The following is an 18,862-nucleotide window of genomic DNA, read 5'->3' on the forward strand; positions in this document are numbered from 1 at the left end:
ACACATCATGAGAAGGGAAGAAAACCATTTTAGGGAAAGTCTTAGAGTCAAGAAGATGAAAGGGAGGACCGAATATGAGATGGATCGAATTCATAAAGAAAGTCAGTCTTGGACTTGGGAGAGCTGAATGGAGTTGTCATGGAGAAGAGATTTTGGAGGGCTGTCCTTTAAAGGTTTTTCATAAGTCAGGGACAACTTGATGACAAATAACAACACAACCACAGCAAGATCACTTACTCTCTGGTAAATAAAGATGCATCCCAAACTATGTTTAGGTTGTGAGTGAAAATTCTGATGTATGTGATTCTGAAGTTGGCATGGAAAAGGTGCTCAATTCATTAATCTAGAATAAAAGCCAGAGTTTGCAAACTTAGCAGATGCCATGTTAGGAAATGTGTTTAAGGTTAATTAGGTATCTGAGATGAATCACACAAAGGCCAAGAGAAACATTCGTCATGAAAAACAAAGGTAGCTGTGCTGGTATCTGAGTTTTTAAAAAATCTTGAAAAAGCAGAGTAGGTTATAAATTTATAAGAGCAATTAACTGTATGGAGGTAGCTTTTCATCATCCATTGCAACACACAAGGGGAGTTGATTGGTACACATGAATGATGGAGTGGTATCTCTTTCCTAAACTGATTTTAAAGCATGCTAACAGCCTGGTTCTGTTCAGAGCTAGGTGAATAGTTTACAAGATGAGACTGTTAGTGAGGAGTTCCACCTTAAACTGTTTTCAAACTTCCCTTGAAAATGTTTTCAGGCTAGAAATGCAAGCAAGCACATCTCTGGCAGCAAGTCTTCACTCTGTGTAGGATCTAGTAACATTTACTAGAGTATTGCTGCTCATCTGTTTTGACAGAGGATATTGGATGTAGTACAACCTCAGCAGTCTGCTTTGCTAATGAGTATACTTGTATTTACTAGTCAGGTAGAGGTTAATGGGCAGACTTTTTTCCCACCTTCAGGAAGATTTGTGCAAATTTATTACCCAACTTTGGAAGGTTTGGTCAAATGTTTTTACTTTAGGGAGATTTGTGCAAATTTAACTATCTTTTTGTAATTTTTGGGATGATTTGTACACATTTATTAAAGTGTCTGACTTTTTGCTGCTTTACCGGGTGATTCTGATACTGTTCTAAACTGAAGCAACTATGCTAAGTTTGTGAGTCACATGAAGCCCTTTCAAAACAGGCCATCCTAAACAACTTTACTGCAACCCTATGGATTTCAGGTTGCAAAGCAGCTCACAATGAAAAGACCAAACTGGGATTGGATAACACACTAAGCTACCTTGTAATCTCCAGTGGTGACAACCCAGCATTACTTAGGATGATGTGTGAACCAAGTCATTTCAAAACTTCATTTAGTTTAGTGTTATCTATACTGACAGGTTGTGTTCTCCAGGGTTCAGACAGAAATGTTTCCTAGGCCTACCTGGAGATACAGGGGACTGAGCATGGAACCATCTGCAGGCAAAGTATAATGCAACTGCTAATTCTAGATACCCAGGCTACACACATAGGATAAATTATTTTATTGAATAAACATAATTGTATAAAAAGTGGGACCTTCAGAATTATGCTCATGTCTGGATTAATGTGGAAATATTAGTAACGTAAGCGTTTTGCAAATGCAACAATATTTGGTGTTTTTAAATGTCAAAAAAAGACTGGGTACAATATCCTAAATAAATTTTCATTAAAGTAAGACTAATTTATGTACTTTAAACTAAGGAGGTGTAAGAATAAGGTACCAAGTAACTGCACTTCTCAGCACATTTCAATTATGTGATTGCTGTCTTAAGCACACTAATTAGGGTGCCCTTGAACTTTTTGAGCTAGTCAATATGTTGAAGGTTGTGTTGTACTTTCAACAGCTGTTTAGAAAGTCTAAAAAAGGTGCACTTAAGGTAGAATATGATAAAGCAAGGTTTAAGCATATGCTAATACAATATAGCAGATATTAATATTACATTGTTGAAAAGGAACTTCTTGTATTAAATTGTGTACTCGCTGTTCAAAGAACTGTTTTCCTTTGGTTCTTTCTCTTTTTGTATTTTCTTTCATTTTTACCATTTTAAAAGTCTAATTTTGAGTGTTCTGGCTGGAAACTGCTATAGAAAAAACTGAACATTACTCTAGAAGCTATTCAGTGTTCGGAGAATGACATAATTTTTCAAGATGCAGTACAAAAGGTTGGACACAGACAAGCCATAATTCATCCAGTCCCAACCTGGCTTACTGTGATGCATAAACCTGACCACTGTTACTAGTGCTATTGCAAACATATAATTATGGCAAGTGTTTGTTAATCTATATATTCCTCACCTTTAACATGCTTATGTTGATTAATCTTTTACACTTATGAGTTAGATAATGAAGTTTAAATATACTGCTAAAATAACATAATATCAGCGCTATTTCCTTTCAGGATGTTTAAAAAATGTGAACCTATATTTTATGAAACAATGTTACCATTCATTGTCAGAAGAAAAAAATCTTTCAATTTTTCTTTTTTAAATTTCCTGTTAAAGTTAGACTCAAGAGCCAAACCTGATATAAGAAAAGAAGCAATCTTAGTTTCTTTAATATGTGCTTTCATTGATTAAAAGTTTCCAAATTTACCAGTTAAACAGCTGAATTGTATTCTATTAAAGGGAATAATTTTTCACCCCTAATAAATAGCATTTGAAAAGCATGGACTATTAGTTTACCTTTTGATACCTACTTTCTATAACAGTCATATGTTTATAGTCAGACTTGCAGGAGAAGTATATATGTACTGTTTCTAAACAGACTTCTTGGATTCATTTCAGTAAAGCAGGAAGCTGAAGCTCTGTAATGCATTTAATTCAGTGCTTCTTTTGGTTGTGGATGGGTAGAAGAGTTTTCTACTGGCAGAGGGAGAAGGGCAGCCCAATGCCTCTGGGCACACGGAGGTGGGTTGTGTTCCAGCTTTTTACTGAAAACATATATCTTATTACAAAGAGCACAAAGGCATGGTTGAGTAGGCAAATCTGCAAGAAAGACACTGGATTTCTAAGTTTAGAGGGTAATCTTTGAATTCTAAGCTACTCCATGCTGGCTTGCAGCCGTGTTACATCTTATATTTACTTAAACAACATGTACTTATCTTATAAAGTATTGTACATATTGTTTGCAGTCTTTAATACAGGCAAGAACTGGAAACATTTTTGCTTTAATGACTAGAAATGCATAGCTGTGAAACCTTTTTCAGAGCTATTCCATCTTTATGGATATGGTTGATTCAAGCCTGAGTCTCATAGTAATTCCTATGTCCAGTCACTTCTGCTGCTAGTCAGTGTCCCAATATAAAATTATTGTTCTGAAGCAGGGGAGTTGTAGTTCCCATCAGCTTTAGCCTGCCTAGCCAATGGTGAGGCATGATTCCTAAAGGGTTGCTTTGGTTTCTGACGTGGAGTTCCAAATGGTAATAATTGCAACTTCAGGTGAGACTGGCAGAAGCTTGGTTATTCTCAAACTGTGGGTTGGGCCCCAGCAGTGTATGTCGGCCAGCTTTCAGGTGGGTCTTGGTGTTGCAGACTTCTCAGTGATTCCTTGCTTTACTACTCTGGGCTGTGGTCATACCATGAACACTGCATAAGCAGGTTTGGTGGTGGGCTAGGCCAATATTTTTAATATAATTAAGATGGTGGTCATGTTTAAAAAGAGAGGGGAAGAGAGAGAAGCTGTTATAGGAAGAAACAACTATAAATGCAGCACCAGGGAATGGGAAGTTTGGGATGGTGTACAATGTAAGTGTGAAAGAAGAATGGGAGAAGAATTGATAGGAAGACTTTAAGAGAACTGTGCAGAAAGGACAAAAAATACAAAGCAGACACTTTTATCTACTTAGAGCAAGGGTCCATAACCGTTTTGAGTCAGTGGGCACATCTAGAATTTTGAATGTCATGCACTCTATCAGAATATCTACTGGCCTACTCATTCATAAAATGGCTGATATGGTTGGCATGGCCAGTCACAAATATTTTCTTGTGCTGGGCTTCTAGGACCTTTAGGATATTCTTCTACAACAATAATTGGGATTCCTGTTTGAAGCACCAAGTGAAAAGAACATCCAAAAAACTTTTGAAGCAATAAAACAGTATAACTTAGAAACCAAATAAACATACAAATCATTGGCTTATGCAGATAATGTCTCCAAAATGCACAAGAGTTGGTCTGCATTTTTCTTGCCTGTCACAAAAAAAAAACCCAGCTAGCCTACTTCAAAATTAGCATTTGTGTCTGGCTGTACTTACCATATCCATGGTCAGCTCTAGGGTTATGTGAGGATAGTTATAAAAACTTATGCTGGCACTGTCAATGAGCTCAGATTGTGGGTGCTGCAGCTTCTTGTAGATTAGGGAAATAAATACATTGTCTGAACCTGGTCAACAGGTGACATACTTGTGGTTTTCTTTAAAAATGTTGCCTCTATCATCACTCTGGGAACTGTTGAAGTGATTTTGCTTGCCTTCTTAGGCCATGATCATATACATACTTACCTAAACTCAATATGCCCTTGTTCTGAGTTGACATTTAAAAGAATTGCATTGTTACTTTCAGGTTTTGTTTTTTTTTAAACTGGACTAATTAGTGTGGAATCTTCTGCATGTTTAAACAGAAAAATCTCTACAATTATACTACAAGGTCTTTAAGTTAGCATAGTTTGTTATAAAATTTCATGTTGTTTGGTGTTGCGGTATTTGTAAAATTGTGTCAATTTCTGTTACCTCTTAAACTTTATATCTTGAATTATGCTTAGATTATACAGCTGATACTGGATTTAAATAGTGGAAAACTGCATGCGAGACCCATTCTCAAAGCTAGTGGCTGGGATCCAAAGAACTACGTAACCAGATCCACACAGTTGAAGGGGCTTTGGATTTCTCTTTCTTAAACAGCAGCTCTTGCTTCAACAGCTTGTTTTTGAAACAGAGGATTTGAGAGTTGGAGATGTGACATGGGTTTATGCCATTCAAAGAAAAAACCAAATATCCTTCTGGAGACATACAGCCCCTTGAACACACCTGAAGTGGGTACTTGGATCCCAACCAATGCAAACTATTTTTGCTTAAATGTGACTCATTTGACTTGTGATATTAAATTTCTGATTTTCTCTTTGTCTCAGCTAACTACATTGGGCAATCTCACACCTTCAAGCACTGTGTTTTTCTGTTGTGATATGCAAGAAAGATTCAGACCAGCCATCAAGTATTTTGGAGATATCATCAGTGTAGGCCAACGACTGGTATGTATATTTTGTTTCTTAGTTTAGTAGCTGTATTTTATTGGTACTCTTTTATTGCTTAAAGAAGTAATTTCATTCTTGTGTGGGTTCTTTTTCCCTTTGCAGCTTCAAGGTGCACGAATTTTAGGTATCCCGGTTATTGTTACAGAGCAGTATCCTAAAGGTCTTGGAAGCACAGTGCAAGAAATTGATTTAACTGGAGCTAAACTTGTGTTACCCAAAACAAAGTTTTCTATGGTATTGCCTGAAGTCGAGGCTGCATTAGCGGAGATTCCTGGAGTACGCAGTGTTGTTTTATTTGGAGTAGAAGTAGGTACTTAATTTTTCTCATGTTTATTGACTACCTAGAATAGTATTGTTTAGATAAACATTACTATGTATCGGTCTAGTTACTGCAGTTTAAACATGTATAGGATTATGTCTTTGGTAAAGATCCTTCCAAGAACAGGCATTTACACTGAGAATGCTGTTTCTTTGCCTTATAGTGTGAAAAATAAATATGTAGTATGGAATCACTCTATTCCTGTAGGAATGGATTTTCTGCTTAAGTAGCTGTTGATAAGCTAACTTCTGTTTTTCTTTAAGACTCATGTCTGCATCCAACAGACAGCACTGGAATTAGTTGGCAGAGGTCTGGAAGTTCACATAGTGGCTGATGCAACTTCCTCAAGAAGTATGATGGACAGAATGTTTGCCTTGGAGGTAATTACTTTTAGATGAAAATGCATGCAAAAGTGAACCCTGAAACAGTTAGGCAATAAAAGTTAGATGAATGGCATAATTGTGGACTTCGTTCACTTCTATGAAGTGATGAATGTAAGAGGAAAAGCAGTAAACATCAATTTTTCTGCAGAACAAATAATTTGACATCTCAAGGAATCCTTTTTTTAACTTACTAAAATATATAACCCTCATTTCTACCAATGTTTATAGAAATTTCTTTTCACTAAGTATCTCATTGGCTTGAACCCAAAAGTTGGGAACATCAGGATTAAAAGCTAAAATATATATATAGATAAATGTGGATTATTTTTCATCTGCATGTTAGGAAACTGACCAGATTAGTCAGAAGAGATAGATTTTATGTTGTAGCTCTTGTTATGGAACTTCTCCTGAGCTTCCTGTTATGAAATCCCGGTGACTATAACTGCATAGCTCTCATGTGTTGATTGTGAGAGCTTAGAATTTAGTATTGCAACTAAATGGCAAGCTTTTCCATACTGGTAAAAAAATCCTTAAGGTTGGTACTTAGGAGTAATAGTTACAATTGATTAAATGCAAGCTTAATGTAATCTGTTGTATAATGCTTGTGACGCACAAGGCTTATAAGAATGATAACAGCCGCAGGCTCAGAGGTAAGCCAGGGTAGTGCTATGCCTCATATTTTGTCACACCAAAGTGTACCTTCTATTTTGTCTTTTTGCTGCTTGTGATAGACGTGTTCTTGGTTGTTGTTTTTTTAACTGTATGCAAATATATTCATTAATTAGAAGATTTGTGCCATGCTCCTTTGTCCCTAAATCCTCAGTATAGGTAACAACATTAATTTACCAAAAAAGCAAAAACAAAAAGTCAGTAGCAGTAAAACAATATAAACAAATTAACAAAATGTAGATATCAATATCCAAATATAGTAGAAAAAAAGTTAAAATATCTTTTTTGTCTATTGTAGCCCATATTTACACCTAGAAAATATTTGTCCAATAAAAGACTAGTAAAGTAGTACATAAACAGTAACAATGACATACAAGAACAATAAACTACAATAAAAACTAAACAGCAGTGAAATTTTATATTGCCACTCCTGTGCCCTAAATCCTTATAGGTGATACCTACCTTAGCCAGGTGTTCCTGAAACTCAGGACAGAACCAGTGCACTAACCCTTTCAAGGGCTTCTTCCTTCTTGCTGGCCTTACTTTGTGTGTGGGAAAACATGTTAAGCAGAGCTGTTACAGAGTGTCTCTCATCATGGCAGGTGTGTGCTGTGTAGAACTGACACTTAATATACTTATGGGGGGCTGCTGTGTTCACCCAGCTGACAGGTTGTTTGGACCTCACTCCCCCTACTGCTGATGTGTTTACCCAACATAACCCATGTCAGTCTGGTCAACAACAGGCACCAGCACGATGCAATGCCTTCTACACATAAATCACATGGTAGGTTGTTGTACCATACAAAATGGCTCAGGCTGCTATTATCTGTTCTCAGGCTTTCCAGTGGTAACCCTTTTTGCATTGGCCTGGATCAGCAGACTAAATCTTCATAAGATGGAAGCACTGTGGATAGGTGGTTCTTGAGTGCAGTAAATGGATGTTTAACCAGTTCTGTTTTCTGAAACCATCAGGGCTAATTTTTGGGGTAGTGCTAGAACTATCACTTGAGGCCTATGTGTGCTTTTTACCAGTTTTGACTATTTAACCAGCTGTGATCATCACTGAACACATGGCCACTGTGATTTAAGCTCTAATGCATGTTCTAATTTAAGCCCTAATAAGGTTGTTATTAAAGTGGGTCCTGTTAGTGGAGAATTCAGCTGTCAGAACGTTGCTGGTTAAACCAGAAGTTTTTGTATAATGCATTTACAAAAGAATAGCTGTTCTTCACTTCTTCACTTCCTTGTTTAATTTAATGTGTCATCTTGGGACTCAGTTCCTAAAAGGAGCCCTTCGTCAGTGCTCCTTACTAATTTCTGTAGAGGTACTTCCCTGGGTACCTTCCTTAGTAGAAGTACGTTAGGTGCTTAGAAAGGTGAGGTTCTTTGCTATGGTGGCAACCCAGAGATGTTTGACTGGGGTAACGTTATAGTCTTTCTCACACCATCTTAAGAGCTTCATGTTTGCCAAGTTTTCGAAGGAAATGTGGTTCTGGTGGCATGCTTCAATTTGTTTTATTTTTCCTATTGATTCACAATTATTATGGACCAGGTTGGATTTGATTTAAATCACATCGATGTAAATCATTTTAAAAATCACAATTTAAAATAAGTCAGTAAGACTAGATTTAAATCACAGGTTTGCATGCATGCATGCCTTACCCATAGGTAGAGAAACTTCCTACACTGGGTCTCTTTTATGGCCTGCTGCCATTATAGGTTTTCTCCTCTAGAGAAAGAATAATATTTTTGGGGATTAAGATGTATATTAAATAAATTAGACTTTTTAATATTATGCCTTATTTCTCTTCCTGCCCCTGGTTAAAATATCTTACCACAGAAGAGTGTCAGCAGAGAAAGAAACCAATATTCAGGAAAAAGGGACATTCTTACACTTCTGTTTTACAGATTTACAGTTAGATGAAGTTAAGTCTATCAAATTTAAGCATATTTATCCCATTAAATTATTTGCTAATTATTGCCCATGGCATTTTGCTCAACAAGAGCTTTTTATATATTTAACTGCAAAACCAGTAATTGCATTTGTAAGCTGTGGTTGGATACAGACTAAGTTAGCAGAAATTAGGTCATGTTGAAATCAATGGCAGAAGTTCAGCTAACAGTCTGGATCCAATTGATTGGAAAGGTGCTACATATATTCATTTAGTATGCCGCTTATATAAATCGTATAGCACCAAATACAAAGTGAGAGTTTTATTAAAAAAAAAACTAAATAAAACAAAGGGAGACATTTTGTAGTTATTGACAAGAACAATATTTCTATTCTGAGTATCAGAGGATTCCAGATGCATGAAAAGCTTGTGTTTCTCCCTTTGCCTGGGAGGAGACAACACATAAACCTTCCCTGTGTCTTCTCATGAATGCAGAATTGCATAGGATGTGCTGTTCTGCTTCCAAAGCGCTTTTAGTCTCATGAAGGACACAAGCAGTTGTGCATACCATTCTGTGTGAGCAATTTAAAGTTTCAGCTATTAAGATCCTTGTTTAGTTCATCTAAATTGTAATAAAAACATGTGAAATTATGTCTCCAAATTCTAATGGGAGTATCCCTCTTTTCTTTTTTAAAATAACAACAAACCATAGCACATTAGTACTAGAATCACCTTCATTGTCGTATTTTGCCTTTTCAGCGCCTTGCTCACACTGGAATTATTGTTACCACTAGTGAAGCTATATTGTTGCAGCTGATAGCTGACAAAGACCATCCCAAATTCAAAGAAATTCAGAACCTCATTAAAGCAAGTGCTCCGGAGTCAGGGCTTCTTTCCAAAGTATAAAGAAGTTGTTCTTGCAAGAACTTGGCAATGGAAAATTAAAGCTGTAAATAAAGAAAAAGAGTCTCTCTCTCACTTGTGCGCTCTCGCTCTCTCATACACACACATGCGTGTGCACCCCATATCCTTATACAAATTGATGTATTTGTGCTTGCCTTAGCAAAATCTGTTTGGTTAATGCTGTCCAGGTGCCAGTGTATTAGCCACAGCTCTTTAAAACTTTTGGGTACTGTAGGATCATTTTGTCGTCAGAACAAACTATAAAAACAGAGGTGCCTGTCTGTCTGTACTAAACCCACTGATTGTAACATAGTTCCAAAAACAGTGTTTTTTGGTGAAATCTCTCTTGATTGTACAAATGTACTGTGGCATTGTTTTACTTTTTGTATTAATACAATAAGACATAGATGTGATATAATGGTTTAGTATCCTACTATATTTAAATAAAATAGAATATATACACTTTGGGAGGAAATTGTTGCTTTATAATTAAGAAAACAAGCTAGAGAAAGAAGCAATATAGATGCATTATTGTTCTGAACTTAGCTATGCTGATTTTGAATAGTCAAGGTTTTATTACTGAATGATGTTCCAGAGTACTTTATTGTAAAGTTCTAACTGGAAAATATCTGCAGGTTAGTATCCACTTTAAAATCACAATGAGTTTTGTTGGTTTGTTAATGAATCTACATTAATGATTGATGGCACTGAAATGGAAGATGTTAATTCACTTGTAGACAGTTCAGAAGAAGTTACTCAAGCTTCTCATTTCCAAGTACTAAAATAACTTTTTTTCTGAATGTGTTGTGGGATTTATTTTTAATCCCTGTATGTTTAGATTTAATGAACTCCATCTGGCTCCTACATTAGTTCAAGCAAGCTTTGGGTGAAAATCAGCTTCTTCAGTTTTATGCAAGGTTCTGCGATATAGATACCAAATAGTCTTTTAAAAGAGTCCGAAATAATAGCATACTTTGAAAAGGGCATATGTCATTTGCTGCAGTATTTTATAGCTAGAAATACATTTGAGTAATAGTATTACAGCCCAATTAATTCATGTTATGATTCAAATTGTTCTACAGTTTGTATGAAGAATATATGTGGCTTTATAGGAAGATATTTTGCAATATGATATACGACACTAATACTATTTATTTTTAAAACATCAGTAACAATGCATTGTTGGAAACTTCGGCTCTAAATTTTTTCTTGTTAAGTTCAAATAAATACAAATGTTTACTGTGTCTCATTGTTGTGATGGAAATGTTTGATTCTTATTTGATACTTCCTTTTACCAAGGGCTTTTAAAAATCTTGTACCATCTGTCATTCTTACTATTGTCTTGGAAAACTTGGGACACTGATCGAAAGATAACAATCAAAAGCATTTGCTTTCAGCTATTTAAAGAAAGCACAGAACTGTCACAATTTGGAATGAGCATGGTATGTGGCTGGAGATGGACAAAAATGAAAGAGTCAAAGAAATCTCTGTCCCACATTTGTGACCTACTTTTGGTATCTTCATTCATATCTTAATCATGCTGTCAAACAAAGTAAAGAATAAATGAGGAACTGTGCTCAAAAAGTAAAATACCTTAAAATAGCCAAACCAATCTATCAAGACAGAACTATAGTCAGAAATCTGACTACATTTTCCAAATCAGTCACTGGGATTCATAAATAATTATGTCTTTTTGGAAATGCCTTTGGCTGAAACCGTGTCCAAGAGATACTCAACTTTGCCCCCACTCCTTCACCTCCTCCTGCTCCTCTCAGGCACTTCCTACACACATCCAGTCAGCATTTCCACTTAATGCTTCACATCATCACAGCAAGTCCATGTGGTGAGACAGACAAGTGGCAGGACTTAGGGTATTCATATATAAATCTCCTGTTTTATGCTGAGGAAAAGCATGGCTGCTTTAAAAAAATATACTGCATCTTAACTGCTGGACTTTATTTCATTTGTATACTGCCCAATTGCCAGATTGCTGGCTTTACTTATTTATTATAGTTATATCCTGCTTTTTTTTCTTTCAATTCCAGGCAGCTTACATATTCCCCATCCTCTTTTTAACCCTGTGAGGTAGGTTAAGCTGAGAGTCTGTAATTAGGCCAAAGTCACTCAATGAGGTTTATGGCTGAGTGGGGACTAGAACCCGGATCTTCCTGTCCCCAGTCCTACACTCTGGCCACTACACTACACTGACTCTTATAAAACCCAGCTCTTACACAATAACAAAACTGTACCTTCTCTAGAGTAAGAGACAAACTTGGAGTATACAGGATCCTTAATATTCCATTTCGCGACCCAGTGATGCCTCTGGATACCTAAGTAGATGTGTTTATTCACATTCTGCTTGCCCTGTGCATGTTTAAACAATTGTATGCGTGCTTAAAATTAAAATGAGTGGTCATAAAGAGGTTGTTTTGTGCTGCTGTTTGTCTTGAATGTAGAATTAGTTTACATTATTTTGTAGGTCAACTATGAAAACCCTATCAGAGGGTTCTTTTCCCTTTCAGCTTCTGAAATGATTCATTTCTCCTTGATAAAGAAGCGGTCAACAGTCAACAAAACATCCCTGTGGCTGATCTGGGATGATTCTGTGATAACCAAATCCTGCTTAGTGCATGCATTCAACAGAGGCCCGTTATTAACTGGACAGTTCAAGCTAGATATGAAAAGCTATTTTTATAGCTGGAATATTAACACTTGGAGGTGTTAACTTGCATTTCCAATGTCCTTGTAGTCAACTACTCAGTACAAAGTATTCTAAAAGAACCAAGTCAGATAATGATTCAAGCTAACTAAGACAGCTAACCTGTCTCTTAAAAGCAAAACTGGATTAGTACTTAAGTTTTGTCACAAATTATATTATTATTATTATTATTATTATTAATTATATTTCTATACCACCCATAGCCGAAGCTCTCTGGGTGGTTCACAACATTGAAGTCCCCCATCCAGATTCCAACCAGGCCTGATCCTGCTTAGCTTCCAAGATGAGGCGTGATCAGGCCCTTCAAGCTACATGGAAGCTGTAGACCCTGTGTTACACTCAATGTCAATGTCAAATCCTAAGAGAATGTTAATAGTTTTCAAAATAAATTGTGTGACATTTGACTTGCCTAATTAAACAATCCCTATCTTGGAGGTCTGATACACTGATGCTTCATGAAGCAATATAGTTTTAAAGTAATTTAGGCCTAATTCTCTATGGGAGAATTATCCAACCTTTACCATTTCATACTGTTAGTGAGGTCATGAGGCCTCCTGCATACCTCCTACATGTGTATTTTTCACCTGCAATCTAAAGAGGAAAAGCCCTTTACATTCTCACTGAGAATCAACTAATCCTAAACAGCTAAATAATCTTTATTCTGCATTCTGTGGCATGGAAGGAAGATCTTGGAGTTTAAGAATTGCAATACTGAGAGCATAAAGGTATTTAGGGTTGTGATACTTGGTTGCACACAGCTGTAACCATTTTTTAAATAGGTGCATTTTGTTCTTTAAAATGGTGTTTACCTGAACATTGCAGTCTTGAACATGTCCATTAAAAAGCCAGCCTAATTCAAAGAAATGCCACAGGCAGAACAATCCTGAAATGGTGGGGATGGAAAATTCCATCATTTCCTGTGCCCTGCTGCACTAGCACCAGCGAGAAAGAAGCAGGCTGGAGGAAGCATATTTATCTCCCAACTCCTTCTGTTGGGCTTCCTTTTTCCTAATCCATGGTCTGTTTAGTTTTGCTGCTGGTTTGGAAGCTAGTCAGGCAAAAGGGGTGATACGTACATCTGTACATCTAAGTTTTCTCACTGGTATGCCTGCTTTTTGTCCTCTCCAGCGTCTGAGCACAACAGTGGAGAAGCAAGGGCTGAGGAGGCTTCCCTATTCTCACCATGGAGACTTGCAAGGGCAAAGCACAAATCTTGTAGAGGGAGATGTTTGCTATCCTGTGCTGTTTGGGATGCCTTCCTGGGGACCACACAAGACTCCAACCTTAATTTTCAAGAAAAGATGGGTACTGAAACCATGTTAGAAAAAAGAGGAATCCATCTTAGCCGTGGAAATCCTGATGCTAAGAGATTGTCCCAGCAATATTTGCACTTTTCTTTGCTTAGATCATCTTCAGTCTTTCATCCATGTGGCATGAGCATGAGGTGACAGTGATGCTGACTGAAGGAAAAAATATCTGGGTTTTTATACCTACTGATGGAACATGTCCTTTGTGCTGACTCTGATGCCCTTTTGGTGCTAGTCAAATAAAGTTTGTTTTTCTAGGCTTTCAATGTTTCAATATATTTACTGCTGTGGATTTGTTTTAACTACTGTGTTTATCTTTGTTATATTTTTGTTGTTTTTTATTGTTGCTTGTAGCATAATTTGCATAAGACCTGGAAAAGCTTTTACAGTGAAAGGAGCTGAGGAATAGCAGTGCATAATGACATACTTCCAAGCTGCAGTGGATCCATTTAGTTGTACTTTGGCTGTCCAATGCGATAATCAGGTGGGATGTGATTTTTAGAGCAAATATTAAAACTGGACTAGAACCCATTAGAATCAATGAGAATGAAATGATGGCCAGTATAAATCCCATTATTTCAGTGGTCCTAAGCATGACTAAGCTTGAAACCAACCAGCTGAAATTTTCAATCCTGCTCTTAAGTCTGTTTACTTGGCAACATACCTCACTGACTGCAGTGAAACTTACTGCCAGGCTTATATGTGTGAATGTCCACAAACTCTGTTTTGCCTATATCTCTGCACGTATTGTCAGGTGCATTGTCTGACCTGCTTTCAAAGATTTTGGAAACCAATTCCTGATGATTTCCAGCTAGTGACGTCCTGTGATATGGGGTAGCATGAGAGTAGTGATTCATGAAGAATCTGGTTCAGGGTTTGAATTTCTCGAACTTTTTCAGCTCAGCTACCTGAGGCTTGCCCTACTTCCTCTTTGCCCAAGTCTACCTTGTGCTGAGTGTTTGCGCAGGCATCCAGCAAGTCCAAGTGAGTCTGTGAGGCTTGCTTGTGAACACAGCACCTGCCCATCTGCTGTGCAAGTGGAATTCTTCCTCCACAAATGTGACTTGCAGGCTTTGCGTACTTTGCGCAAAGAATTGCATACTTTGCATACTTGGCACAAAGAAGCCACTAACATTCCCGGTTGTTTGTGGACTTCATCTCAGGTTGGCTGGCTTCCTGACCAGGCCTGAGCACAGGAAAGCAGTCTGGCGAGTTCAACAGAGCCAGATTCCAGCTTGATCTTTGCATCCCTAGGTGAGAGCCAAAATCTTAACGAGATGCCCACATCTTGATAGAAAAGTTACACTGAAAGGAACATTTGCTTTTCAAGCACATATGTTGCCATGACTGGTTTGATTTCCTGTTCCAGGCAACTCCAGTTCTCCAGAAAAATTAAGCACAAAAGCAGCAGGACAGGAAAGATAGTTTTAAACTAAATGCCCTGAGCTTTTTAACATTGAAATGGCCATAAGCTATGACTATCAATATGTATGTGCAGATGAAAAAGAAGCTAGTTTAAACAGTTAAAAGTTACTTCACAATTCAAGAGTGAGCCATGAAAGGTTCATACCATAATCAGCTGTGATACCATGTTTTGAGTCCCCTTAAGCTGAGTCCTCTTTAGATTCCTGCTCCTAAATTGTGAACTGAAGTCATTCCATACCTGTGATTTAACAGGTGCCTGTTAAATTCTGTAAAGACTTCAAAATGTACAAACAACCTGGATCTTTACTGAAATGTGTGGTTTCATTAAACTGCAGTGGGAAGATCAAGAATTATGGAAAGCCAAGCAGTAGAGAAAGTGTTACAGAGTGGAATATCCGGGAAATAAAGAAGAGACATGTTACTAGTTGGCATGGAAGCCACCTTATCCAAGTACGAAAGAAGATAAGTTCTGAACATGCTTTGAACAATTAGGCTACTATGAAAGAAAGAAATAAGAGTATCAAAGAATAGGTGTGTTATGCCCCCAAAGTACTGAGGCCTTCTGTTACCTAGAAACTCAAGGGTTGAATTGGAAAAGCTACAAAAGAGCAGTTGTAGTGTTTGCTTCATTTTAATGAGTGCTCAAGAGAATACTCTGAGCATTTACAGACAACCAGTATATTTATGGCTTCAAAGAAGTGAACTATTAAGTTGGAATATAAGCTGTAAGGAGTTCTTATGCAGTACAATCCTGTAAGTTTCTACTCAGAAGTAAACCTGAAGTTTCTACTCAGAAGTAAACACAATTAACTCCCAGCTGAATTTGAGTCAGATTGCAGACTTCTCCATTCACTGATTAAATGTAGCTCTTTTAAACTTTTTGTTTTATAGAATATAAAAATGCAGACTAAATACACTTATTTTAACATTTAACCACATTTTAAATACCTAGCTCAGTGGAATTATGTTGTAAAATTCTTTAAGGACATAGGGAAAAGACATCATATTCACAAACCATCTTATAGGAAGTTAGACTATGGATTCATTTAGCTCGGGATTTGCTCTGACCAGCAATGGTTTTCCAGGGCTCTATGCAGGAGTCTTTCCCTCTACTGCATGGCGACACCAGCAAGTTGAACCTTTAGCTTTTCTGCCAGCCTGTCTCTTTTGAGGGTTTTAATATTCAACAAATTGCACATAAGGTGGTTGTGGCTGAGTATACTCATGTACAGCATCTGATTCAGGGCAGCTCAGATAAGCATTGCAAGTGTTGGTACTCAGGCAAGTACACATCTGCATTTCTGTTGAAGGCTGCTCTGGCACACCAGTCCCTGTTGCTGAATTGGGAACTAAGCCCACATGAGATCTGGTGTGCATCATCACTTGGGTGCAGTCCGGTGGAGATGCCATAGCCCTCTGGACCAAGCATCCTATCAAGAGTGGGAGAAGTGTGGAGGTGAAGATTGCCTTAGCGCTTCTAATCTACAAAAGATTTAGGTGCCTGATTTCAGCTATCTACATTTTGTGTGTCTATTTGTGAGAAGGAGAGGCTAAGGTGTCAGCAGGATACTTCACTGAACCACACTCCACTCTACTAGCCAGAGTATTACACCTTTGGTAATGTCATGGGCTAGTCTATTATTTGGCCAGGGAGCAGAAAAATATTGTGGTAGTAACTAGGCAAAAGGTGACATTTCAGGTTGGCATCCCCTAGTGCAACTGCTTTGAGCCTTCACTGAAGGAAGAGGCAGTCTCCTGTGGCAGGCCTGTACGGGAAGAGGGGACTGCTGAAAGCTGAGCTGAGACACAAATGTCATTTTTCCTAAAAGTCAGAAAATTCCACAGGTGCTGTTTCTTTTATCTTCCAGAAAGATGCCATGGCATGCTAAAGTTTCCAGACATTTAAATGGCCCCTTTCCTTTTTGTTCCCTTTTGGTTTTCCAAAGCATGGTTTGTTAATTGCATGTAACAAGAAAGCAATTATCTTTAAACTAGATTGCTGCTATGGCTATACTTGAAATGTACAATCTCATTAGTGGTGCTGCAATTTCAATTTCTGGAGAGCAGTAACAATTATTTCTATGACTTGGAAGCATCTTAACAAATGGATATAGATACTTTTGTGTTATTTAAAATTCTCTCTGTTTAGTTAAGTGTTTGTTTAATTAACTGTATGTTTTGTTTTGCCTGTCCTCTTACGATACCATGCTACCATGTTTAGAGAGAGAGAAAGTACTCCAAGCACCCTCATTCCCAGCCAACTATTCTGTCTAAATATTCATAGGATTGTGCATTTAAAGCAAGTGTGGCTCTAGCATCTAGTTCAGCTGCATACTTTGTGACATGCTGCAGCTAAGAATGTGAAGTATCCCAGAAGCAAATTCAGGATCAGGGCCACACTGCATATATAGTGATACTAAAGTAAGCAATCACTAATATGATGCATATATGGTGATCAGAAAATAAAATAGCACAGCTGTTTATATCCTGATTATTTGATTTGTATTGCAGCAGTTATAAGCGAAGAGCCATCAGTTATTACTGTGTGCTTTGATGATGCTTTGGTACAACTATGATCTTCCATCGATTCATACACTTCAGCTTGGAATATGTAGCTCTAACCAGTTGCTTTGAAATGGAATACCAGCATGGGGTAGACTCCTACATGTGGAAGAGGCCGAATGTTCTCCCTGCCAACCCAGGCACTCCAGCAAAATAAGGGAAGCATTTCAATCATGCCAGCCATTTTTAAAGAGAATTCCAGTGTCTTTGTAGGAGTAATTCTTACCTTGCAAACTCTTTTCTCTAGGCATGGCAAGTATGATAAATGTGCTCTCTAAAGACAGATATTTGTTTGTTTATTTGTAATGTGTTTATACTACTCAATATTTTGGTATGCAGATTTCTGAGTGGTACAGAATTAAGAAAGGTAAAGAAATAGTTGTATATGTCAGAAATGAAGGTGTTCTCAGGAAGCACCAAACTACTACAGTATTGCCTCTGTCTGGCTTCAAGCAACAGGTCTTACCCAGGAATGGAGATGTTACAGTGCTGGCTCTTCTCTGGGTGGACTACTGCTTCTTGATGAAGGAAATGTATTCTTCCATAGTGTCTGTTTTACATCCCAGCCCATCCTTACCTCCAAGGTGGGACTCACACTGCTTAATTGCAGTTATGGTAGTCCAATAGACTCATCAGAAGCTCTTTGGGTGAATAGCTGTTGGATTCACTGTCGAATGCACCTGTTGAATTTCTCCTTCTCATACATCTGTTTCAGGCACAGGAGTTGGGGTGAGGGGAAATATATGACAAACCAAAACCATTCTGTATTGTAAGTAGACAAAAGGCAGGAGCAAGGGACATGTTCCTGTGGAATTTTAGGAACATAGGAGTTCGTTTATACTAAATCAAGCCATTTTTCTCACTAGTTCAGAATTGACTGCTCTGGTTGGCAGCTGTTGTTCAGGGTTTCAGAGAGAGGCCTTTCCTGGCCTTAATGGGATTTAATTGTTGTGCTCTACAGCTGACCTACAGCCCTTCTCAAGGGCTTTCAATGAATCTGATTTTCCACCTGAGAAAATGCTTTGCTCATGATTTTCCTTTAGACTTCAGGGCCCATAGCTCTGTGGTAGACGTGCTTTGCTTGCTAGAGATCTCAAGTTCACTCCCTGGTGTCTCCACTTAAATGAATTGCTCTTTCATAATACTGGACTGCAGGTCAAAGCTGAATGGTGGGAGATTCAGAACAGAAAAAGGGAATTTGCTTCCATAAAATACAGGGCTTTTCTATTGTGTACTAGTGATTCTCTGATTGCTCTAGTTTGTGGAGACCTCACATGATGTTGTCATCTTCCAGGGCTACTCCCGTGTTTTCCGGCCATCTTAGTGCACTTTTTTCAGATCAAGGGTAAGCAGCTTTTTCTGTAATTCCAGATTTGCACTATGCTGCACCACCACCTTGTGGTTGT

The 18,862-nt window shown here is 37.8% G+C and overlaps 1 protein-coding gene across 2 annotated transcripts in view; it reads left to right on the forward strand.

Moving 5' to 3' along the window:
* Positions 1-13,728, forward strand: part of ISOC1 (isochorismatase domain containing 1) — a 15,187-nt gene extending 1,459 nt beyond the window's left edge. Inside the window, exons 2-6 of one of the 2 annotated variants that reach the window (XM_044446751.1) lie at positions 5,155-5,274; positions 5,380-5,583; positions 5,860-5,976; positions 9,300-9,489; positions 13,291-13,728. In XM_044446751.1, the coding sequence (XP_044302686.1) occupies positions 5,155-5,274; positions 5,380-5,583; positions 5,860-5,976; positions 9,300-9,446 (588 nt within the window). In that variant the 3' untranslated portion in view covers positions 9,447-9,489; positions 13,291-13,728. Of the gene's footprint in view, positions 1-5,154; positions 5,275-5,379; positions 5,584-5,859; positions 5,977-9,299; positions 10,685-13,290 lie in introns of those variants that run through there. The other variant, XM_044446750.1, reaches the window with a different exon arrangement.
* The last annotated feature ends 5,134 nt before the right edge of the window (positions 13,729-18,862 follow it).

The sequence above is a fragment of the Varanus komodoensis genome, unplaced genomic scaffold (genome assembly GCF_004798865.1).
Source record: "Varanus komodoensis strain SLA01 unplaced genomic scaffold, ASM479886v1 scaffold5, whole genome shotgun sequence".
NCBI lineage: Eukaryota > Metazoa > Chordata > Lepidosauria > Squamata > Varanidae > Varanus > Varanus komodoensis.